General features: G+C 44.5%; 1 protein-coding gene across 5 annotated transcripts in view; it reads left to right on the top strand.

The window, feature by feature from the left end:
• LOC124119256 (genetic suppressor element 1-like) overlaps positions 1-25493 on the top strand; it is a 113410-nt gene that overhangs the window by 85112 nt on the left and 2805 nt on the right. For 2 of the 5 annotated variants that reach the window (XM_046481713.2, XM_046481712.2), the window contains 13 exons: positions 6794-7006; positions 10803-10987; positions 12244-12404; positions 14525-14710; positions 15016-15237; positions 15700-16061; positions 16199-16347; positions 17183-17981; positions 18722-18931; positions 19287-19388; positions 19851-20111; positions 20923-21120; positions 21773-21876. In XM_046481713.2, the coding sequence (XP_046337669.1) occupies positions 6794-7006; positions 10803-10987; positions 12244-12404; positions 14525-14710; positions 15016-15237; positions 15700-16061; positions 16199-16347; positions 17183-17981; positions 18722-18931; positions 19287-19388; positions 19851-20111; positions 20923-21120; positions 21773-21876 (3152 nt within the window). Of the gene's footprint in view, positions 1-6793; positions 7007-10802; positions 10988-12243; positions 12405-14524; positions 14711-15015; positions 15238-15699; positions 16062-16198; positions 16348-17182; positions 17982-18721; positions 18932-19140; positions 19233-19286; positions 19389-19850; positions 20112-20922; positions 21121-21772; positions 21877-25493 lie in introns of those variants that run through there. The other 3 variants (XM_046481714.2, XM_046481715.2, XM_046481716.2) reach the window with 3 other exon arrangements.

The following is a 25493-nucleotide window of genomic DNA, read 5'->3' as shown; positions in this document are numbered from 1 at the left end:
GCACGCATGGTAAACATGTTCAAGTAGCGTATCTGAGTCTGTGTGTCCCATGTTGACCACACTGAACAACAACTGTAGTCAGCTGTTCAAGGTAGGGTGAGAACTTGAAGCTGATTTTCTTGTTTGATTGACATGTGTACATTGCAAAAAACCCTCAACAAGTGTAGCAGAGCTTAACCTATTGCAGGGGTACACAGCAAATATTTACACACAGTTGGTATGTGCTAATGTTGCTAATTTTGACATTTGATAGAGGCCACTAGTAGTTCTGTATGTAATGGAAGTACACTTTAAAGATAAAGCTTGAATCTCTCCGTTCCGAGATTGGTAATGTGGTTAATTTCGGTGCAGGGGGAATTAGTGGATGTCAATTGGAAGCAGGTGGGGTTGGAGGCTGCTAGGTTTAATGTCTTCGTTAAATATCACTTTGTCAATTTGATGTCTGCATGTTGCCAAAATAGATTGCAACTTTTCAAGGAAAGATCTGTTTTATAATAATTCACAGACGTGTAGGATTAACCGACTTGAGTTTTAGACACTCTTCTGTATTGTGAAGACTGAAGGGAAGCTGGAACAGTGTGGGAAGAAGGATTCACACTTAGAACAAACTGAATGGATATATGAATCAAGACATTATTCCATACTTCACGGAAATATATCCATGCCGTCCCCATCTCCATGTTATATCCATGTACTATCTCCGTGTTATATCCATGTCCCCATCTCCACGTTATATCATGCCGTCCCCATCTCCATGTTACATCCATGTACTATCTCCGTGTTATATCCATGTCCCCATCTCCACGTTTTATCCATGCCGCCCCCACCTCCACTTTATATCCATGATCCCATCTCCATGTTATATCCATGCCGTCCTCACCTCCATGTTATATCCATGCTGTTCCATCTCTACGTTTTTTCCATGCCATCCCCACCTCCACTTTATATCCATGTCCCATCTCCATGCTATATCCATACTGTACCATCTCAATGTTATATCCATGCTGTCCCCATCTCCATGTTATATCCATGTACTATCTCCGTGTTATATCCATGTCCCCATCTCCATGTTTTATCCATGCCGCCCCCACCTCCACTTTATATCCATGATCCCATCTCCATGTTATATCCATGCCGTCATCACCTCCATGTTATATCCATGCTGTTCCATCTCTACGTTTTTTCCATGCCATCCCCACCTCCACTTTATATCCATGTCCCATCTCCATGCTATATCCATACTGTCCCATCTCAATGTTATATCCATGCTGTCCCCATCTCCATGTTATATCCATGTCCTATCCATGTTACATCCATGTCCTATCTCCATGTTATATCCATGCTGTCCCATCTCCATGTTATATCCATGCTGTCCCCATATCCATGTTATATCCATGCTGTCCCCATATCCATGTTATATCCATACTGTCCCATCTCAATGTTATATCCATGCTGTCCCCATCTCCATGTTATATCCATGTCCTATCCATGTCCTATCTCCATGTTATATCCATGCTGTCCCATCTCCATGTTATATCCATGCTGTCCCATCTCCATGTTATATCCATACTGTCCCATCTCAATGTAATATCCATGCTGTCCCCATCTCCATGTTATATCCATGTCCTATCTCCATGTTATCTCCATGACCTATCTCCATGTTATATCCATGCTGTACCATCACCATGTTATATCCATGCTGTCCCATCTCCATGTCATATCCATGCCGTCCCCATCTCCATGTTATATCCATGTCCCATATCCATGTTATATCCATGCTGTCCTGTCTCCATGTTATATCCATGTCCCATCTCCATGTTATATCCATGCTGTCCCGTCTCCATGTTATATCCATGTCCCATCTCCATGTTATATTCATGCCATCCCCATCTCCATGTAATATCCATGTCCCATCTCCATGTTATATCCATGCTGTCCCATCTCCATGTTATATCCATGCTGTCCCATCTCCATGTTATATCCATGCTGTCCCATCTCCATGTTATATCCATGCTGTCCCATCTCCATGTTATATCCATGACCTATCTCCATGTTATATCCATGCTGTCCCACTCCATGTAATATCCATGACCTATCTCCATGCTATATCCATGCTGTCCCATCTCCATGTTATATCCATGCTGTCCCATCTCCATGTTATATCCATGCTGTCCCACTCCATGTTATATCCATGACCTATCTCCATGCTATATCCATGCTGTCCCATCTCCATGTTATATCCATGCCGTCCCCATTTCCATGTTATATCCAAGCCGTCCCCATCTCCATGTTATATCCAAGCCGTCCCCATCTCCATGATATATCCATGCTGTCCAATCTCCATGTTATATCCATGCTGTCCCATCTCCATGTTATATCCATGCTGTCCCACTCCATGTTATATCCATGTCCTATCTCCATGTTATATCCATGTCCTATCTCCATGTTATAACCATGTTCCCATCTCCATGTTATATCCATGCTGTCCCATCTCCATGTTATATCCATGCTGTCCTATCTCCATGTTATATCCATGCTGTCCCATCTCTATGTTATATCCATGTTCCCATCTCCATGTTATATCCATGCTGTCCCACCTCGATGTTATATCCATGCCGTCCCCATCTAGGATTAGGATTAGGATTAGCTTCATTGACAGATAAAGCATGTTAGGGTTGGTGATGTTGTTGAGTGGAGGTATTACTGGGGCTAGAAGTTGTCTCTTGTGCTGTTACCATCACTGGTTGTCAGTTTCCTCAACTGTATCACACCATGTGCATGTGTTTCTGTAATCTATTTCATATTGATTTCAGTGCAGACTTTATAGATATTATATTGAATTGCTGTATATTCCTATGGTGTTATTACTCTTTTGGGAATGAATTAACTTAAGTCTCCTTGGGGTATTCTCAATTTGAGAATTTAATTTTTTTTATTGGAAGTAATTTCCAGGAAGGGTACTTTCCCCAATTGAAATCTAGACCTCCATGTCAGACATTGAAGATTACTCTCAAATCCTTGAATCTGTTATGAAATAGTTACTTTGCAACCTCTACAGATTGGGAGAAAACACTTCTCCCGAGGTTCGAGATGCTGTCAATATGTCTTCAGCCTGTGTAGTGCCCAACAGAGAACGGTATTTAACATTTGCTTTTCTAATCAACATTTTTGAAGAGCTGCAGAATTATGCCATCCTGAGGGATGTTTAGAATCGGAAGCCCTTTTGATCCCAGCAGATGGATTCTTCCACTTCTCACTTTCGCACTGCTGTTATTCCACACCCCTCTATAACGTAATAAGCTCACCCACTTTACAAAATGAGGAGAAGTTCAAACCGTGAAGTTTGAGATGTTTCTTTTCAAAGCATGGCACAAGATTGTTTTCTTCAATGGATGCATGCTGCTTTGGGCAAAAATTGAAATTTCATGTTGAAATCTTTCTTTGATAAGAGGGTTTGTGTCAAAATGTTGTGATGAAAAGTTTGTTTTCAAGATGTCTTTGTGAGTGTTGCATCTTCTAGCATATGACCTGTGAGTGCCGAGTGCATGGCGTTGGCAACATTGTGTCAGTGGAAGCAGAACAGTGTACATCAGGGCCCATATACCATTGCAAAAGCCTTGAATTTTCAGGTCCCTCTTGAAAAGCCTTGAATTTTAGTGTCAACCTTGAAAAGCTTTGATTTTTAGTGTCAACTTTGAAAAGCCTTGAAAATCACCATTTAGCTTCAAAAGCCTTGAATTTGTAGAAATTGACATATACTTGTTAATCAAAGTATTACAGCACACAAAGAAGTTTATCAGTGATAGATTTCTGTGCCAAAGACCCTGAAGATTTCATGACAGACTTAATTTATGTTTTGGGGGTGTCAAAAATAAATCTTGTTGGAAAATGTGTGATGGTCAAATTGCTTTTTAGGTCTTTCGACTGATATATAGTTTGCTGGATTAAAAAAATATATTGACAACCTAAGGCCAATAACCCAACTTACAAAGCCTTCAAAATGACAGTTGGCGGCCTTGTAAAGGCTTGAATTGAAAAGGCATTGAATGTTAGTGTTCCATGTCTGTATGAACAGTGTACATGGTTTTATGAAGGGTTAGTGGTAGCAGAACAGTAAACATGGTTTTATGAAGGGTTAGTGGTAGCAGAACAGTGTACATGGTTTTATGAAGGGTTAGTGGTAGCAGAACAGTAAACATGGTTTTATGAAGGGTTAGTGGTAGCAGAACAGTGTACATGGTTTTATGAAGGGTTAGTGGAAGCAGAACAGTGTACATGGTTTTATGAAGGGTTAGTGGTAGCAGAACAGTAAACATGGTTTTATGAAGGGTTAGTGGTAGCAGAACAGTGTACATGGTTTTATCAAGGGTTAGTGGAAGCAGAACAGTAAACATGGTTTTATGAAGGGTTAGTGGTAGCAGAACAGTGTACATGGTTTTATGAAGGGTTAGTGGAAGCAGAACAGTGTACATGGTTTTATGAAGGGTTAGTGGTAGCAGAACAGTAAACATGGTTTTATGAAGGGTTAGTGGTAGCAGAACAGTGTACATGGTTTTATCAAGGGTTAGTGGAAGCAGAACAGTAAACATGGTTTTATCAAGGGTTAGTGGTAGCAGAACAGTGTACATGGTTTTATCAAGGGTTAGTGGTAGCAGAACAGTAAACATGGTTTTATGAAGGGTTAGTGGTAGCAGAACAGTGTACATGGTTTTATGAAGGGTTAGTGGAAGCAGAACAGTAAACATGGTTTTATGAAGGGTTAGTGGTAGCAGAACAGTAATGATTTTATGAAGGGTTAGTGGTAGCAGAACAGTGTACATGGTTTTATGAAGGGTTAGTGGTAGCAGAACAGTGTACATGGTTTTATGAAGGGTTAGTGGTAGCAGAACAGTGTACATGGTTTTATGAAGGGTAAGTGGTAGCAGAACAGTAAACATGGTTTTATGAAGGGTTAGTGGTAGCAGAACAGTGTACGTGGTTTTATGAAGGGTTAGTGGTAGCAGAACAGTAAACATGGTTTTATGAAGGGTTAGTGGTAGCAGAACAGTATACATGGTTTTATGAAGGGTTAGTTGTAGCAGAACAGTAAACATGATTTTATGAAGGGTTAGTGGTAGCAGAACAGTGTACATGGTTTTATGAAGGGTTAGTGGTAGCAGAACAGTGTACATGGTTTTATGAAGGGTTAGTGGTAGCAGAACAGTGTACTCGGTTTTATCGAGGGTTAGTGGTAGCAAAACAGTGTAGTGGTTTTATCGAGGGTTAGTGGTAGCAGAACAGTGTACGTGGTTTTATCAAGGGTTCGTGGAAGCAGAACAGTACAGAGTAAAGTACAGGGTACTGTGCCACAATACCCTCAATACTCTCCCCAAACCCATCGTGAAGGGAGGATGACTTGTTTGGAGGAGACATCACAGGCTGGACTTAACTGACGACCACATCAACAGGCAATTCTGTCAGACCCACCTCACACATCACCAAGCCATTCTGTCAGACCCATGCACACATCCAACAGGCCATTCTGTCAGACCCCTGCACACATCCAACAGGCCATTCTGTCAGACCCCTGCACACATCAACAGGCCATTCTGTCAGCCCCCGCACACACATCAACAGGCCATTCTGTCACCCCCCGCACACATCAAAAGGTCGTTCTGTCTGAACCCCCGCACACATCACCAGGCCATTCTGTCAGACCCCCCTCACGCATCAACAGGCCATTCTGTCAGACCCCCACGCACATCAACAGGCCATTCCGTCAGACACCCCTCACACATCACCAGGCTGTTCTGTTGCTGATGCAGATTGTGTACCTGTGAATCACATGACACCTGTTGATGCTCATAATGCTTTGTAGATGTCCGACATGGAGATTGAAACATTCACATCTGTTCCTTGTGGTTCACTTGGATCTTTGGAAGGAGAAAAGAAAGAAAAAAGCTGTTGAGATAAAACTCTATCAGATGTGACCAACTGTCATTGAATTTTTACCATTTTCTTGAATGTTTGCAGCACCTGTACATAGCTTAAGTGTAGGTGTACTTAAAACAGCCTTGCAGGGAGCCACTGCAAGGGGAGATCACTCCATGTGGCCTGGGTTAGCCTGGCTAGAGGCTGGGGAAGGTGGATTTACGAAGCGAGTCGTCATCACTTCCTTGTTATCTGGCTATTGATTTTCCACTAAGATCTGCTCTACTACATACATATTTCATGTGCCTATCGGGTAGAACACCAGTAGTGAAGTGTACACAATCTCCTGTCAACATGGTCAATGTGAAATGTCATTCATCTCGCTGCTCGGATGAAGCTGAAAGGGGGTGATTGACACTGATCATGTGGTGTGTAGTTGTCCTATGGTCCATCATGCCACACGCTCCACCGGGAGGGGGGGGGGGGGTTTGTACATGTGGCTCTGTGATGTATATATTCATGATTGTTTTATGAAAGAGGATGTTGCCTATGAAGTCTTCGTTACGTCTCATTAGATCTGAGTTCAAGTTAGTTCAACAGATGGTTTGTTTTTAAATCAATGCCGTATTTGTTTTGCAAAATCAATCCTTCCATGCTGGGTCAATAACAAAGGTAGTCTTTTGTCTTTACACAGATCCTGTTCTTCCAATCACACTCCATTACATCCTAGGCTATATAGAGACATCACTCGCATGTTGATACATCAGAGTGTTCCTTTGTTTCATGGCCAGTTCAAACACCTTCATTTTCAGCGGATCACTCTGATGGCAATATCATTTTGGAATTACTTCAGATTTGTCATTTTGAATGTTGTACATTTCAGGCCTCCCCCAGGGCTCCAAGCCCCCTCCCCTGAACATGCTGAGTCCGTCGGGGAGCAAGGTAGCACGCAACACTGCCACGGTCCCCCCTCTCAACCAGGTGTCCCCCAGCAATGGACTTAACTCTGTCAGTGGCGATGCTGCTCTCAGTGCCACTAGAACATCCAGTTTTGCTGCAGCTCTCCGGAAACTTGCTCACCAAGCTAAAGACCCAGGTAATGCAACGTATCTCTTCTTCCTGGTGCCTTGGCAAGGGCTGCAGCCAATTGAAGGAACAAATACACATGGGGTTAGGCCAGCTGTTGACAAACATATTCACCAAGGGAAAGTGTCTCTCTTATATGAAGAGGTCTCCTAACCCAGAACATGTCTCCCTGGTATGGTGGTTTCCGTTGAGTGCGCCTTCCCAGACATGCCCTTGGCAGACCCTGAAATGAAGATGCTTTCTTTGTTTTCTTGCTGGACTAAGGATATATGTCCTTATTGTTCCAAGGTTGAAACATTCAAAACATATTTAACTTTATTTTCTCCTGATGTGGGATTCAATTCTGTGATTAATTTGTTTGGAATGTTCAACTTCAGCTGGCCTAAAATGAATTTGAAATGTTTCAAATTTTCTTTGGTTTACTGTTTAAAACAAGAGAATTGAGTTCCTGAAGCAACTGCTGCAGGAGATGTGTGGAGTGGTATTTGTTCCTTCAGGCGGATGGCTGAGCCTTTTCACTGTCCTAGTGTATTCTGCTGTAGTGCTGTAGTCTTAACTTCTTGCATCTTGTGCATGCAATTCTCGACACGTTGTTATGTATTTGAAATCACACACCACCTTTGGGAAAGTCTTGAAACTGTCCTAATCTCGCCTGCTTAACCTTTTGCAACTGTCAAGCTTCTGTGTAGTTTAATGAGTAGCTTCACCATGTGGTGCATGCTGGCATCGGTTGATCAATGTGGTGCATGCTGGCATCGGTTGATCAGTGTGGTGCTTGCTGGCATCAGTTGATCAATGTGGTGCATGCTGGCATCAGTTGATCAATGTGGTGCTTGCTGGCATCAGTTGATCAATGTGGTGCTTGCTGGCATCGGTTGATCAATGTGGTGCATGCTGGCATCGGTTGATCAATGTGGTGCATGCTGGTATCAGTTGATCAGTGTGGTGCACGCTGGCATCAGTTGATCAATGTGGTGCACGCTGGCATCGGTTGATCAATGTGGTGCATGCTGGCATCAGTTGATCATTGTGGTGCTTGCTGGCAACGGTTGATCAATGTGGTGCATGCTGGCATCGGTTGATCAATGTGGTGCATGCTGGCATCAGTTGATCAATGTGGTGCTTGCTGGCATCGGTTGATCAATGTGGTGCATGCTGGCATCGGTTGATCAATGAGGTGCATGCTGGTATCAGTTGATCAGTGTGGTGCACGCTGGCATCAGTTGATCAATGTGGTGCATGCTGGCATCGGTTGATCAATGTGGTGCATGCTGGCATCAGTTGATCAATGTGGTGCATGCTGGCATCAGTTGATCAATGTTGTGCACACTGGCATCGGTTGATCAATGTGGTGCATGCTGGCATCAGTTGATCAATGTCGTGCACGATGGCATCGGTTGATCAATGTGGTGCACGATGGCATTGGTTGATCAGTGTGGTGCATGCTGGCATCGGTTGATCAACGTGGTGCATACTTGCATCAGTTGATCAATGTGGTGCATGCTGGCATCAGTTGATCAATGTGGTGCACGATGGCATCGGTTGATCAATGTGGTGCATGCTGGCATCGGTTGATCAATGTGGTGCATGCTGGCATCGTTTGATCAGTGTGGTGCATGCTGGCATCGGTTGGTCAATGTGGATCTTGCTGGCATCGGTTGATCAATGTGGTGCATGCTGGTATCAGTTGATCAGTGTGGTGCAAGCTGGCATCAGTTGATCAATGTGGTGCACGCTGGCATCGGTTGATCAATGTGGTGCATGCTGGCATCAGTTGATCAATGTTGTGCATGCTGGCATCAGTTGATCAATGTGGTGCACACTGGCATCTGTTGATCAATGTGGTGCATGCTGGCATCGGTTGATCAATGTGGTGCACACTGGCATCGGTTGATCAATGTGGTGCACACTGGCATCAGTTGATCAATGTCGTGCACGATGGCATCGGTTGATCAATGTGGTGCACGATGGCATTGGTTGATCAGTGTGGTGCATGCTGGCATCGGTTGATCAATGTGGTGCATGCTGGCATCAGTTGATCAATGTTGTGCATGCTGGCATCAGTTGATCAATGTTGTCCATGCTGGCATCAGTTGATCAATGTGGTGCTTGCTGGCATCATTTGATCAATGTGGTGCTTGCTGGCATCAGTTGATCAATGTGGTGCACACTGGCATCTGTTGATCTATTTGGTGCATGCTGGCATCAGTTGATCAATGTGGTGCTTGTTAGCATCAGTTGATCAATGTGGTGCATGCTGGCATCAGTTGATCAACGTGGTGCACGCTGGCATCTGTTGATCAATGTGGTGCATGCTGGCATCAGTTGATCAATGTGGTGCATGCTGGCATCAGTTGATCAATGTGGTGCACGATGGCATCAGTTGATCAATGTGGTGCATGCTGGCATCAGTTGATCAATGTTGTGCATACTGGCATCGGTTTATCAATGTGGTGCATGCTGGCATCGGTTGATCAATGTGGTGCTTGCTGGCATCAGTTGATCAACGTGGTGCATGCTGGCATCGGTTGATCAATGTGTTGCATGCTGGCATCAGTTGATCAGCGTGGTGCATGCTGGCATCGGTTGATCAACGTGGTGCACACTGGCATCAGTTGATCAATGTGGTGCATGCTGGCATCAGTTGATCAATGTGGTGCATGCTGGCATCGGTTGATCAATGTGGTGCATACTGGCATCAGTTGATCAATGTGGTGCTTGCCGGCATCAGTTGATCAATGTGGTGCATGCTGGCATCAGTTGATCAATTTGGTGCATACTGGCATCAGTTGATCAATGTTGTGCACGCTGGCATCAGTTGATCAATTTGGTGCTTGCTGGCATCAGTTGTGTAGCTTATTCAGGCATCAAGTCCCCTTGATGGTGTGTTATGTTCTGATTTGATAATGCCAAACTATGGCTTTAATCAGGAATCTGTGACCTCCACCCCTGTACAGATCTCTAGCTTGATAGACTCTTATTTTAGTGTATTTTCTTTCTTTGTCAAATTGCTTGAGAAGCACAGCTTTTGAATTGCATGCATAACGATGGTGAAAGATTTTCTCTGTACTAAGTATTTGTGGCTGAAAGTGTAACCATGACTGCATTGTTTGATTAGCATGATGTATCAGCCAGCAATTGTTGTCTCACAGATTTCCCCAACCCCTCTGGCACGGCCGCTAGGGCATGGCTTCAACGTCGCCACCAACAACATCGGCAACAGCATTTGGTATTTTAGGGATCAGATCTAACTCTTTATTATATACAATGATGCTTTTTCAGAATCACCTGCTGTGTTCTCAGGGCATTAGATGATGGAGATGTACAAGTGGCTAGCACACAGCTAGGGCAGGAAATCTTCACTTTCTAATGGTTGTGTTTGATCTTGTAAAATGAAGAGTTTTCTGATTTTCCATCTCTGGTTAATAGTGATGTGAGACTCTAGACTGAAGACATTTCTATCAGCTGATTCACTGAGAACACAGTAACATACATGCATTATATATATGTTTTTAGTGTGCATTCATATATTATCATAACCACCATCTTTGTAAAACAATGCTATTTTCCGTGTACGTGAGTGACTATTTTATGTATGTTCCACCCAGTAAAGAAATGCAGGAGGTACAGGCAGCTCTGTAATAACATGTCATCTCTTTAAGCAAATAAGTAACTAATATTGCACCTAAACTATTATTAATATAATGACAACATGCATATTGAGATTCAATGATGTTCCATGTCAACAGTGGGTGTGTGATGTTGTTTTCGGGAATCAAACCTGTTTCTGCACCTGTTGATTTCAGAAGACCCTGCCAGCGTCAAGCACACCAGTCCTCCCAGTTCCAACGTCAGTCCCCGATCATCCACCCCCAAACGTGCGCCGCCACCCCTTGTATACGCCTCACAGGCTCAATCCCTCACCTCTCCCCCGGTGGTGACAATCGCCCCTACACAAGCACACCCATCAGTGCTCAATGATAGTCGACAGGTAAGTCTTAGAAATAGCATCAAAGGGAGGTAACTCTATTGTTTTGTTGTGGCATGCATGAAGCTCAAAGGGAGGTCAGTCATGTTCACTGTAATTGATTGTGTACGATCTGCCTAGATACAGTCACTCAGTGTGTATTTGATTACTTTTTGTTTTAGGCTAAAAAAAATAGTCTTGGTTCTCAGGCACTGCCGCATCATCATAAAGTCCTTTAAATCCTAATTATTCCCAACGCGGCTGTAAAATGCTACAATACTTAAAAACAACGTGATCCAATATAGCCTGAGGATACTTCCCTTTACCTGTGCACTGCTTTACTGCGCATCTCGTGTTATGGTCATGGCAGCAGTAGGAGTTTGTGTGCTTGTTTTGCCGTTTTCAAATTTGGTAAATGAAAACAGGATATGTATGGTTAAACATCACTAAATGTAATGATTTATAAATTCAGTGGTATTTGTGTACTGTATGCCAGACAATGTTTCATACGTAGAGATTAAGATTACTTGTGTATTTGTCTCATAAAATATGCCGGAAATAGCAATCAGCTGTTCACACATTTTCTCCCCTGTCCATGGGCAATTTAGTTTAAATTATACTTATGTCATGGCCATTATCATAACTGAAAAGAAATTTCTATGTATTGTTAGGAAGACCACAGACTTTGTGTCTCAAACGATTGATGTTCATTTCAAGGCGAGTTCATAGTGAATCGATGTGATTTGCCAATCAGTTCATACTTGATTTTGCCAAAATTAATGTAAACGAAATTGAAATTGATAAAAGTGATATAATGGATACTACTGCCAGACACTGTAATGATAGTACTAGCTTGCATACTTCAGTACCGATGTGTTGACATGCTTCTTCTGGTGTTATGGGCTCACAATAACGTCATCGCATTGTGAAATAAAATCAAAGCTCATTGTATGCAGGTGTTTTGCATTAGTCAATTACTGTTTCAGTATTTTACTCATCAAGGAGTACATAAATGTAGCAAGGCTCTTTCCCAGGCTGATTGTCCACAACTGTTTATTTGGTTACATACTAGTTTGAACAACAACAACAACAAAAACAACAAAAAACACTGCCCGCCTGCACTATATTTTCAAAAGCCATTCCCTGAAAACCAATTCTTTTATTTTTTAAGCCTTGAGAATATACATGGAATCCTAGAAAGGATATTGACACTCATAGATTTGTTTTTGAATGACATGAGGATGAGTTTAGTTACCATGGTTACACTGTGCATGTTTCAGGGCCTGGAGCGAGTGTCATCTGCCCACAGTACATCCTCATCACTCTATGAGCCGCTCTCATTGAAACAGGAACGAGACCAGCGCCCTCTGTCTTCACACTCTCGTGACGATGACCGCTCGTCAATGAAGGATGGCCCTCACGGACAGACACCGTCGAGAATGTATGTCCGCTACACACACTGATGAATGTATTTACACCAGATTATCTTGTCTATCTTCTGACTGACCACCTCCACTGTCTATCCTCTGACTGACCCGCTCCGCTGTCTATCCTCTGACTGACCAGCTCCGCTGTCTATCCTCTGACTGACCAGCTCCGCTGTCTACCTTCTGACTGCTCAGCTCTGCTGTCTATCCTCTGGCTGACAAGCTCCGTTGTCTATCTTCTGACTGACCAGCTCCGCTGTCTATCCTCTGGCTGACAAGCTCCGTTGTCTATCTTCTGACTGACCAGCTCCGCTGTCTATCCTCTGACTGACAAGCTCCGCTGTCTACCTTCTGACTGACCAGCTCAGCTGTCTATCCTCTGGCTGACCAGCTCCGCTGTCTACCTTCTGACTGACCACCTCCGCTGTCTATCCTCTGACTGACCAGCTTCGTTGTCTATCCTCTGACTGACCAGCTCCGCTGTCTATCCTCTGACTGACCACCTCTGCTGTCTACCTTCTGACTGACCAGCTCCGCTGTCTATCCTCTGACTGACCACCTCTGCTGTCTACCTTCTGACTGACCAGCTCCGCTGTCTATCCTCTGACTGACCCGCTCCGCTGTCTATCCTCTGACTGACCACCTCTGCTGTCTACCTTCTGACTGACCAGCTCCGCTGTCTATCCTCTGACTGACCAGCTCTGTTGTCTATCCTCTGACTGACCAGCTCCGCTGTCTATCCTCTGACTGACCCGCTCCGCTGTCTATCCTCTGACTGACCAGCTCCGCTGTCTATCCTCTGACTGACCCGCTCCGCTGTCTATCCTCTGACTGACCACCTCTGCTGTCTACCTTCTGACTGACCAGCTCCGCTGTCTATCCTCTGACTGACCAGCTCTGTTGTCTATCCTCTGACTGACCAGCTCCGCTGTCTATCCTCTGACTGACCAGTTCCGCTGTCTATCTTCTGACTGAACAGTTCACTGTCTATCCTCTGACTGACCAGCTCCACTGTCTATCTCCTGACTGACCAGCTCCTCTGTGAGATTCCAGGTTTCAGTCCTCACTAACCTCTGCTGGTGGTAAGAGGCGACCAAGTGGCTTGGTGGTCGGCCTTGAGGACTTTGTTGATTGTGTGTCATATGTGGTCCGGACTCAGTTATTTACAGGCAACCGTCATTGCTGGAATATTGCTGAGTGCGGCATAAAACAACAAATAATCCTGCATTAACAACCTGTGTACAGGGCTTGTCTTTTGTAACGGCTTGTCAGATGTAAAAGGGCTTGTCAGATGTAATGGGGCTTGTCAGATGTAACAGGGCTTGTCAGATGTAACGGGGCTTGTCAGATGTACGGGGCTTGTCAGATGTAATGGGGGCTTGTCAGATGTAACGGGGGCTTGTCAGATGTAACGGGGCTTGTCAGATGTAACGGGGGCTTGTCAGATGTAACGGGGCTTGTCAGATGTAACGGGGCTTGTCAGATGTAACGGGGCTTGCCAGATGTAACGGGGGCTTGTCAGATGTAACGGGGGCTTGTCAGATGTAACGGGGCTTGTCAGATGTAACGGGGGCTTGTCAGATGTAACGGGGCTTGTCAGATGTAACGGGCTTGTCAGATGTAACGGGGCTTGTCAGATGTAACGGGGCTTGTCAGATGTAACAGGGCTTGTCAGATGAAATGGGGGCTTGTCAGATGTGACAGGGCTTGTCAGATGTAACAGGCTTGTCAGATGTAACAGGCTTGTCAGATGTAACGGGGCTTGTCAGATGTAACAGGGCTTGTCAGATGAAATGGGGGCTTGTCAGATGTAACGGGGCTTGTCAGATGTAACAGGCTTGTCAGATGTAACAGGCTTGTCAGATGTAACGGGGCTTGTCAGATGTGACAGGGCTTGTCAGATGAAATGGGGGCTTGTCAGATGTAACGGGGCTTGTCAGATGTAACAGGCTTGTCAGATGTAACAGGGAGTATTTGGCATTAAGCCATGTCAATGACAAGCATTCTATATTCTGAAACCTGAAATCTATATAGATATAGATTTCATAGACAGTCTGGCCTAGATATATGTACACCTTTTAGAACAGAGCAACATGTTGATTTGGTGAAACGAAGACTGCCTGTCTTGTTCCAGACTGACTCCCCATTCCACCCCCGGGTCAAGAGAAGATGGCTTGGTCCGTGGGTTCCAGCCTTATCGCCATGGAGATGATATCCGACCTCCTGTCCCCCTTCCATATGGAATGGACCCAGCCACATACCAGGCAGCATATCACCAGGCCTTCATGCAGCCACATCCATACTCTCATCCAGCATACAGGTAGGAGTTGCCTCCCTTACATTTACAACCATACTTTCATCTGGCATACAATTAGGAGTTGCCTCCCTTACATTACACATCCTACAGGGGTGCTTGGCCTTCATGCAGCCACATCCATACGCTCATCCGGCATACAGTTAGGAGTTGCCTCCCTTACATTACACATCCTACAGGGGTGCTTGGCCTTCATGCAGCCACATCCATACTCTCATCCGGCATACAGTTAGGAGTTGCCTCCCTTACATTACTCCCAACCATGTATAAATGTTTTGTAAGTGTGTCAGCCATGTATAAATGTGTTGCAGGCTTGAGGATCCCCTGATGCTGGAGCGGTACCGCATGATGCAGCCTCCCTATTTACCCTTCCCCTCCACAGGCTCTGCCCCCGGGGCCATGATGCCCCACCCAGGGATGCACCCTCTCCTCGCTGGCGGGCGCTACCCCCCAGAGTTGCTGCATCAATATCCCTTTCTCTCCCCAAGTGCACCCGGGGTGGACCCCCGATCCCCAGCCATGTCAGCAGAGAGGTGGGTATTATATCAGTCGTTATTATCCCCCGCCATGAAGTAGAAGGGGGATATAGGAATGAGTGCTGTCCGCCTGTTGGTCAAGTTTTGTTTCTGTAGCAGAACTAAAAAAAGGGAGACATATCTTAACCAAACATGGCACACAGATAGGTCTAGTGGTAAACTGGTACTTTTGACAGTTTGGGATTTTTGAAAAATTTGTTTTTTTTAGTTTCCTGAGCAACGACTTTGACTTAGGCTGAAAATGGTGGTAGTGGTCCTTGTAGGAGCAGATCTAAAAAAACGTACAATATTCATTGCCTTGCACACAACCGGACATATCATATTGATGGGGGATATGAGTATTTAATGCTTGTTTTGGTCTGGACATCATGATTCTATTAAGACATACTATTTTTTTATGTACTCTTGTCTCCAAATGTTGCTAAATGACAGCAGTTATTTTGATATTTTTTCCTTCAGATCAAGAGCTGAGGAAGACCGACAACGAGAACTTGATCGGGAAAGAGAGCGAGAACGTGAGAGAGAAAGAGAGAAAGAAAGAGAGCGAGAAAGGGAGAAAGAACGAGAGAAAGAGAGAGACAGAGAGGCTGAGATTCAACGTTTAAGAGAACAACAAAGAGAGATTGAGCGAGAGCGTCAGAAGATATTAGAGCGACACAACGACCTAACCAACAACAGTGTACTGACAGTGCCCATGCGAGGTCGACATCATGACGACATGCGAGGTCGGCACCATGACGACGTGCGAGGTCGGCACCATGACGATGTGCGAGGTCGGCATCATGACGACATGCGAGCCAGGGACTCAAGGCAAGAAGAAGGTACGTTATTGATGGCAATAAACAGAATTCAGGACTTCGATTTAAATGTATTCAGTGGTATGCTAATTAACACTGAAATCGGATGATAATGCCCTATATTGTATTTGGATTGATGGACATACTTTTTTCACTTCCAGCTTCCAAGTTTGGCTCCATCACACAAGGCACTCCGCGCGATCCAGGCTGCAGGGCTTCCTCCGAGTCCGGCTACAGCAAGGATGCTCGATGGCAGGACGCGGCAGGAGCACGCAGGGAGCACGACCGCAATCACTACCACCATCATAAGGTATTGCATCACCACCAAAATCATACTTGTGCCTGATCATACTGATACTGATATGCAAACAGACAATGTAGAAAAAACATAAAATTTGGCATGTACTGGGACACTGCCACAGATATTTTGGGATTATAAGATTACAAAGAAAAACTTAAAACATATAATGGTCTATCTGCATGGATTCTGGGGTAAGATTGGCTGACTTATCACAAGGAAAGTGTGTTGATGCATTGTACGTTATGCCCAAAAAGAATAATGTTTAATTGTGACATGGTAATCCCTATGTGGTGATCATGGCCATGTGCTACAGTAATGTTGGAAGTGTGTGAATGTCCCAGGATACTGTCACTGCTTAGTGTAATATTCAAAAATAAGTTGTGTGATGAGTACACTGACATTCTCTATGATCTGTTTTAGTTTTCCAATAAAGTAGGTGCTTCAGCCTGTTTATCTGATATGCAGTCACATTGAAAGTAGCAGTCACAGCAGTAAGACCAGTGAGGATCTGGGTCAGATTAGGTCTTCAGCAACCCATGCTTGCCGTAAAAGGCGACAAAAGATGGTCATGCTCGCTGACTTTGTTGATGCATGTCATCGTGTTCCCAAGCTCGTGATGTCAATCACTGGATTGTCTGGTCCAGACTTGATTATTTACAGACTGTCGCCATATAGCTGGAATATTGCTAGGTGCATCATTAAAGAACAAACGAACAAATTGAAGCCTAATGATCTGAACTGTGCAGTTAAGACAAATATGTAAGCTATGTGTGGTGCAAAGTGTGTTGAAGATACATTGACAATGTAGATGGTGTATTACATGTGATGTGTTGCCTGCCTGCAGCCCCCCGATCCCCCCTCCGCACGCCACTACAACGCAAGCATGGGTGACGCTGGGCGGAGGTATATGGTGGACCACTCAGAGTCGGACCATGGGCGTGGTCCCGTGGGGATGGATCGAGGTCAGCCTCCACCACTTGTGTCACCACGGGGTCAAGGTGATGCAAGTCGAGGGGAAAAACCAACTGACGGTGCCATCTTCCGACCATTTGAGAAACCTGCTCCTGATTCCCAGTATTCCCAATATTCACAACCCCTTCAAAGCTCAAAATCAGCCGACTTGTCAGTGCCATCCTATAGACGATCTCACGATCGGGAGGCGAATGGGGACGTGAGAGAGAGGTTTCCTGAGTCAGTGGAACGTAGAGACAATTCAGTGGCTGATGGTTACGATCATCACCAGCTCAAGAAGCCAATCAGTAGGACTCACAGTAATCATAATATTGAACGGTTTGACTTCAAGAGTTTGGCGACAGAGTTTGGACACCTTCCAAAACCAGAGTCGCAAAGTGTGGACAGTCGGGTGCTGATACCGTTCTCAGACGCAACCTATGTGCAGAAACAGTGTGTTGAGAACCACGTGCGGAGTAAGCTGGATATAGAAGAGCAGAAACTGCGGGACTCGCGCCTCAATGGCACCTACTGCAGCGACAGTGAGGACGATGGTTTGTCCGACGACGACGAGCGTCGACTACAGCAGCTCATGTTCATCACCAAAGTCCCGCCGCTCAAGTTTGAAGCATCGCCACCTAAAATGAAACTGCTGGGAGAACTTGGACTTGTTACACTTAGGAAAAAGAAAGGTGGGTTGGAAGTTAAGACTTTTAGCAGCAGGGACTCCGTCTCAAACTGTGATCTTGGTGGGGGTGTTCTCATGGTACTAGTGTTCTGCTGGTGTACATGTAGGGCAGTAATCTCTCTGACATAACATAGCCAGTTGGTGGCTTGAAGCAGACTGTCAGTGGACAGGTGTGGGAATAGGAAGGGGGTGTACATGTAGGGCAGTAATCTCTCTAATATAACATAGCCAGATGGTGGCTTGAAGCAGACTGTCAGTGGACAGGTGTGGGAATAGGAAGGGGGACCTTGAGGATGTTGCAGCAAACATTCTTAGTTTTTTCAGATAATCAGCAATGTTATGTGATAAACCAATCAGATCAACTTGGTACCATATCCGATAAATATGCAACGAGGTCACTGAGCAGAAACTACTTTGGATCTCCTTGCATCGAGTCGAGGTCTGCTTGCTCAACAAACTAATGACAACCATTCCCAAGATGAATAGATAGGGGTGTACTAAGGTGTGGGTGATGAAGTAGACAAACATGACTGCAAATCATTGGGACTGTAGCAATATACAATTTCTTGAGCTACTTTAAGCATGACATTAGGTAGTGAAGAGAGAGGTAGTGTGTTTTCATATTGTCAATATCAAATGTAAGGATATAAAGAAGTAAATATCCTTGCCAAGGCTTGCCAGTTTTAATCTCTATTTCCATTCACTTTGTTGCTAAGTAACCTTGTGATGATGTCTGTGTTTCAGACATTCAGTATGAACGTCTTCGAAAACGTCGGAAACTGCACCGCGAGCGCAGTATCAGCCCCGTGGAGGTTGAGGAGGAGAACTGCTCTCCCTTGCCACTCCCGAGTCTGGCCGAGTCCGACGCCTTGTGTCATGACAACGACTACCCAGACAAGTGCCAGTTCCTGCACAACATGGATCTCGGCCCCCTCGGTCGAGACAGAAAGAAAGGTGCAAAATATTTACAAATATATATGAAGATCATATGGAAACCTTGACGTTAGCCTGATAACTTAGAACATACCCTGATACCTTAGAATGTAGCCTATGATCCCCTGTCCACACAACAGCATGGAGATTCTCATGCAAAGTACCGGGTATCTGGTACCTCGAGTGTTGGACCAGGTTGGATTTTGTAGTCAAGGCTATCTGTGTTTCAGAGTTGGACCAGATCAGAATGTTTTGTAGTCAAGGCTATCTGTGTTTCAGAGTTGGACCAGATCAGAATGTTTTGTAGTCAAGGCTATCTGTGTTTCAGAGTTGGACCAGATCAGAATGTTTGTAGTCAAGGCTATCTGTGTTTCAGAGTTGGACCAGATCAGAACGTTTTGTGAGCAGGAGAAACAGAGGAGGCTCGGAGTCCTGGAGGAAAACAACCGTGTTCTGATGAATGGCGACATTTTACCAGGTGAACTCGTGTTTCTGTCAGATTTCACATAGTTTTCTGTCCTTTGATTTCTGGTTTATGGCTGAGGCAGGTGATGTGAAGACAGTGTGCCCCAAGCAATGGCTTGTTAATGGCTTGTTCAGATGGGCAAGTTGTGTTAAGACATGTGGGCTGATCCTGCTGTCCCACTCTGGTGGCTTGGCTTGTTGCCGCTGCCATCAGCCACTGGGGTGCCTGGGCCAGGATGTTAGCAGGTTGTAACTGGAATACAGCTGAATGAGTCATAACCCAACATTTACTCTTTCACCAACTTTACAAGGCATCATAGCCTGATGAAGATTTTCTCCTGGTTACATCACCCCGAACCCCGATCCAAAAACCCCAAACCCCAAACGCCAAACCCCACTCAATTCTAAAGTTTTTGCTTTGGTCCATGTTTTATAATGACCTTTGTTGTCCTAATCCCTTTTTTTTTCTCTGCAGTTTCAGAAACTTCAGGTTGTGGCGTGAAACGGAAATTTGATGAAATGGAAAATATGTCCTCCCAATCAGAACCCATGAAAATTTCTCTAAGTCAGTTGCAAGCTCGTCACCAGAAACACGGAAAACCAGCCAACCATGTCAAGTCGAGTGCGGTAGTGTTTCCAGAGTCACGCGATCGCCAGCTCAGTAGGGAGTTTGCGGAACAGTTTCATGAATCTGTTCTCCAAACAACAAGACAAAAAGAAATAGCAAGTCGTTTAGGTAATAGCAGATTGCACTGATACATCATTACTTCTATAGGTCAGGTCTTGCTGATACGGGGCGGTCGGGTAGCCTAGAGGTTAAAGCGTTTGTTCATTACGCCGAAGACCCTGGTTTGATTCCCGACATGGGTACAATGTGTGAAGCGCATTTGTGGTGTCTCCCGTCATGATATTGCTGGAATATTGCTAAAAGAGGCATAAAATCACACTCACTCACTCACTCATTCTTACTCATACATCATCACTTCTATAGGGCAAGTCCTACTGATACATCATCACTTCTATAGGGCAGGTCTTGCTGATACATCATCACTTCTATAGGGCAGGTCTTACTGATGCATTATCACTTCTATAGGACAGGTCTTACTGATAGATCATCACTTCTATAGGGCAGGTCTTACTGATAGATCATCACTTCTATAGGGCAAGTCTTCTAGATCATCACTTCTATAGGGCAAGTCTTACTGATGCATTATCACTTCTATAGGACAGGTCTTGCTGATACATCACCACTTCTATAGGGCAAGTCCTACTAATACATCATCGCTTCTATAGAGCAGGTCTTGCTGATAGATCATCCCTTCTGTAGGGTTAGTCTTACTGATGCATCATCACTTCTATAGGGCAGGTCTTGCTGATACATCATCACTTCTATGGGGCAAGTCTTTTTGATGCATTATCACTTCTATAGGGCAGGTCTTATTGATAGACCACACACATTGCCAGTTCTATGCAGCAGGATTTGCTGACACATCCCTGGGATGGAGAGTTCCAGACTCTGTAGTAATATATCCTTGTTGTTCCTTCAGGGGGCAGAGGGCAGGAGGAGTCCTTCAGCTCGAGACCTACAGACCAATCACAAGGTCCAACACAACTACGCTTCAATGCATCAGGTGAATCTAGTGGTTCTACACGTGAAACAGACATCTCGGACTACGGAGCCAATCCAGGGTTCCGCTGGCCGGGTATTGAAGCCATAATAGACTCCTATCAAAGATATGTAGAAGGTGGGTGTGGGGCCAGCTAGTTACTTCTGACAAACATAAAGTTGTATGGCCAGCTAGTTACTTGTTCCATATAAAGGAGGTGGTGTGGGGCCAGCTGGTCACTTGTTCCGTATGAAGGAGGTGGTGTGGTGTGGGTCCAGCTAGTTACTTGTTCCATATGAAGGAGGTGGTGTGGTGTGGGTCCAGCTAGTTACTTGTTCCATATGAAGGAAGGGGTGTGGTGTGGGTCCAGCTAGTTACATGTTCCATATGTAGGAAGGGGTGTGGTGTGGGTCCAGCTAGTTACTTGTTCCATATGAAGGAAGGGGTGTGGTGTGGGTCCAGCTAGTTACATGTTCCATATGTAGGAAGGGGTGTGGTGTGGGTCCAGCTAGTTACTTGTTCCATATGAAGGAAGGGGTGTGGTGTGGGTCCAGCTAGTTACTTGTTCCATATGAAGGAAGGGGTGTGGTGTGGGTCCAGCTAGTTACATGTTCCATATGTAGGAAGGGGTGTGGTGTGGGTCCAGCTTGTTACTTGTTCCTTGTTCCATGATGAATTACATGTTGGTTGTAAGATGTGAGGAATGTAGGCATGGGCATTATTTATGAAATAGGTTAGATTCAGTGTTCTATGATTTATTTAGTTTTGACCATTGATGGTACTTTTACAGAGCAGCGCTTGGAGCGCCATATACTGACCGAGCGATGCCGTCGACTTCGAGCTGACAACATGGACCTGAACCGAACTGCCGAGAGACTCAGCCATAGAGTATCGGTAGGTAGCCATTTTAATGATGTGAAGTTTGTGTGATTATTTTTAAAAATTTGTGCGTCTGAACAGTAATGTTGACTGGATAAGACCTGTGTGTTTCACAGTCTTGATGTGTGTGTTTAACAGACTTGATGTGTGTTTCACAGACTTGACCTGTGTGTTTCACAGACTTGACGTGTTTCACAGACTTGATATGTTTAACAGACTTGACCTGTGTGTTTCACAGACTTGACCTGTGTTTCACAGACTTGATGTGTGTTTCACAGACTTGACCTGTGTGTTTCACAGACTTGACCTGTGTGTTTCACAGACTTGACGTGTTTCACAGACTTGATGTGTTTAACAGACTTGACCTGTGTGTTTCACAGACTTGACCTGTGTTTCACAGACTTGATGTGTTTCACAGACTTGACGTGTTAAACAGGCTTGACGTGTTTCACAGACTTGATGTGTGTTTCACAGACTTGACCTGTGTGTTTCACAGACTTGACGTGTTTCACAGACTTGATGTGTTTAATAGACTTGACCTGTGTGTTTCACAGACTTGACCTGTGTTTCACAGTTTGATGTGTGTTTCACAGACTTGACCTGTGTGTTTCACAGACTTGACCTTTGTTTCACAGACTTGATGTGTTTCACAGACTTGATGTGTTAAACAGGCTTGACGTGTTTAACAGACTTGATGTGTGTTTCACAGATTTGACGTGTGTGCTTGACCCATGCATTTCTCTGACTTGACCTATGTGTCTCCCAGACTTGACCTGTGTGTTTCATAGACTTGGCATGTTTCACAGACTTGATGTGTGTGTTTCGCATACTTGACGTGTGTCTCACAGACTTGACATGTGTGTTTCATAGACTTGACGTGTTTCAGAGACTTGACGTGTGTTTCAAGGACTTGATGTGTTTCTCACAGACTTGACGGTGTGTTTCACAGACTTGATGTGTGTGTCTCACAGACTTGACGTGTTTAACAGACTTGACGTGTGTTTCACAGACTTGATCTGTGTTTCAGACTTGACCTGTGTGTTTCACAGACTTGACCTGTGTGTTTCACAGACTTGACCTGTGTTTCACAGACTTGACCTGTGTGTTTCACAGACTTGACCTGTGTGTTTCACAGACTTGACCTGTGTTTCACAGACTTGATATGTGTTTCACAGACTTGATCTGTGTGTTTAACAGACTTGACGTGTTTCACAGATTTGATATGTTTCACAGATTTGATATGTGTGTTTCACAGATTTGACGTGTGTGCTTGACCCGTGCATTTCTCTGACTTGACCTATGTGTCTCACAGACTTGACCTGTGTGTTTCACAGACTCGGCGTGTTTCACAGACTTGATGTGTGTCTCACAGACTTGACATGTGTGTTTCACAGATTTGATGTGTGTGTTTCACAGACTTGATGTGTGTGTTTCGCAGGCTTGACGTGTGTTTCATAGACTTTATGTGTGTTTCACAGACTTTGTGTGTGTTTCACAGACTTTATGTGTGTTTCACAGACTTTGTGTGTGTTTCACAGACTTTGTGTGTGTTTCACAGACTTGATGTGTGTTTCACAGACTTGACCTGTGTTTCACAGACTTGACCTGTGTGTTTCACAGATTTGACGTGTGTTTCACAGATTTGACGTGTGTTTCACAGATTTGATGTGTGTGTTTCACAGATTTGATGTGTGTGTTTCACAGATTTGACCTGTGTGTTTCACAGATTTGACGTATGTGTTTCACAGATTTGACCTGTGTGTTTCACAGACTTTATGTGTGGGTTTCATAGACTTGACCTGTGTTTAACAGACTTTGTGTGTGTTTCACAGACTTGACCTGTGTTTCACAGACTTTGTGTGTGTTTCACAGACTTTATGTGTGTGTTTCATAGACTTGACCTGTGTGTTGCACAGACTTTGTGTGTTTCACAGACTTGACCTGTGTTTCACAGACTTTATGTGTGTTTCACAGACTTTATGTGTGTTTCACAGACTTGACCTGTGTTTGACAGACTTTGTGTGTTTCACAGACTTTATGTATGTTTCACAGACTTGACCCCTGTTTCACAGACTTTATGTGTGTGTTTCACAGACTTGACCTGTGTGTTTCACAGACTTGACCTGTGTGTCACACTTGATGTGTGTTTCGCATACTTGACCTGTGTTTCACAGACTTGACATGTGTGTTTCATAGACTTGACGTGTCTCAGAGACTTGATGTGTGTTTCATAGACTTGATGTGTGTCTCACAGACTTGACGTGTGTCTCACAGACTTGACGTGTGTGTTTCACAGACTTGACCTGTGTTTCAGACTTGACCTGTGTGTTTCACAGACTTGATGTGTGTTTCACATACTTGACCTGTGTTTCACAGACTTGACCTGTGTTTCACAGACTTGATGTGTGTTTCACAGACTTGACGTGTTAAACAGACTTGATCTGTGTTTCACAGACTTGATCTGTGTTTCAGACTTGACCTGTGTGTTTCACAGACTTGACGTGTGTCTCACAGACTTGACCTGTGTGTTTCATAGATTTGACTTGTGTGCTTGACCCGTGCATTTCTCGGACTTGACCTATGTGTCTCACAGACTTGACCTGTGTGTTTCATAGACTTGGCGTGTTTCACAGACTTGACGTGTGTCTCACAGACTTGACCTGTGTGTTTCACAGACTTGACCTGTGTTTCACAGACTTGATGTGTGTGTTTCACAGACTTGATGTGTGTGTTTCGCAGGCTTGACGTGTGTTTCATAGACTTGACCTGTGTGTTTCACAGACTTGACGTGTGTTTCACAGATTTGATTTGTGTGTTTCATAGGCTTGACTTGTGTGTTTCACAGACTTGACCTGTGTTTCACAGACTTTGTGTGTGTTTCACAGACTTGACCTGTGGTTCGAACTTGATGTGTGTGTTTCGCATACTTGACCTGTGTTTCACAGACTTGACGTGTGTTTCATAGACTTGACGTGTCTCAGAGACTTGACGTGTGTTTCATAGACTTGATGTGTGTTTCACAGACTTGACCTGTGTTTCACAGACTTGACGTGTTTCACAGACTTGATGTGTTTCACAGATTTGATATGTGCGTTTCACAGGTTTGACGTGTGTGCTTGACCCGTGCATTTCTCGGACTTGACCTATGTGTCTCACAGACTTGACCTGTGTGTTTCATAGACTTGGCGTGTTTCACAGACTTGACGTGTGTCTCACAGACTTGACCTGTGTGTTTCATAGACTTGGAGTGTGTCTCACAGACTTGACCTGTGTGTTTCATAGACTTGACCCGTGTGTTTCACAGACTTGACCTGTGTGTTTCATAGACTTGGAGTGTGTCTCACAGACTTGACCCGTGTGTTTCACAGACTTGACGTGTGTCTCACAGACTTGACCCGTGTGTTTCACAGACTTGATGTGTGTCTCACAGACTTGACCTGTGTGTTTCACAGACTTGACCTGTGTGTTTCACAGACTTGACGTGTGTCTCACAGACTTGACCTGTGTGTTTCATAGACTTGGAGTGTGTCTCACAGACTTGACCTGTGTCTCACAGACTTGACCTGTGTGTTTCATAGACTTGGTGTGTTTCACAGACTTGATGTGTGTGTTTCGCATACTTGACGTGTGTC

The sequence above is a fragment of the Haliotis rufescens genome, unplaced genomic scaffold (assembly GCF_023055435.1).
Source record: "Haliotis rufescens isolate VD_foot unplaced genomic scaffold, xgHalRufe1.0.p SCAF_30, whole genome shotgun sequence".
NCBI lineage: Eukaryota > Metazoa > Mollusca > Gastropoda > Lepetellida > Haliotidae > Haliotis > Haliotis rufescens.
Note: the sequence above shows the minus strand (reverse complement) of the source record. Positions and strands in the feature narration are given on the sequence as shown.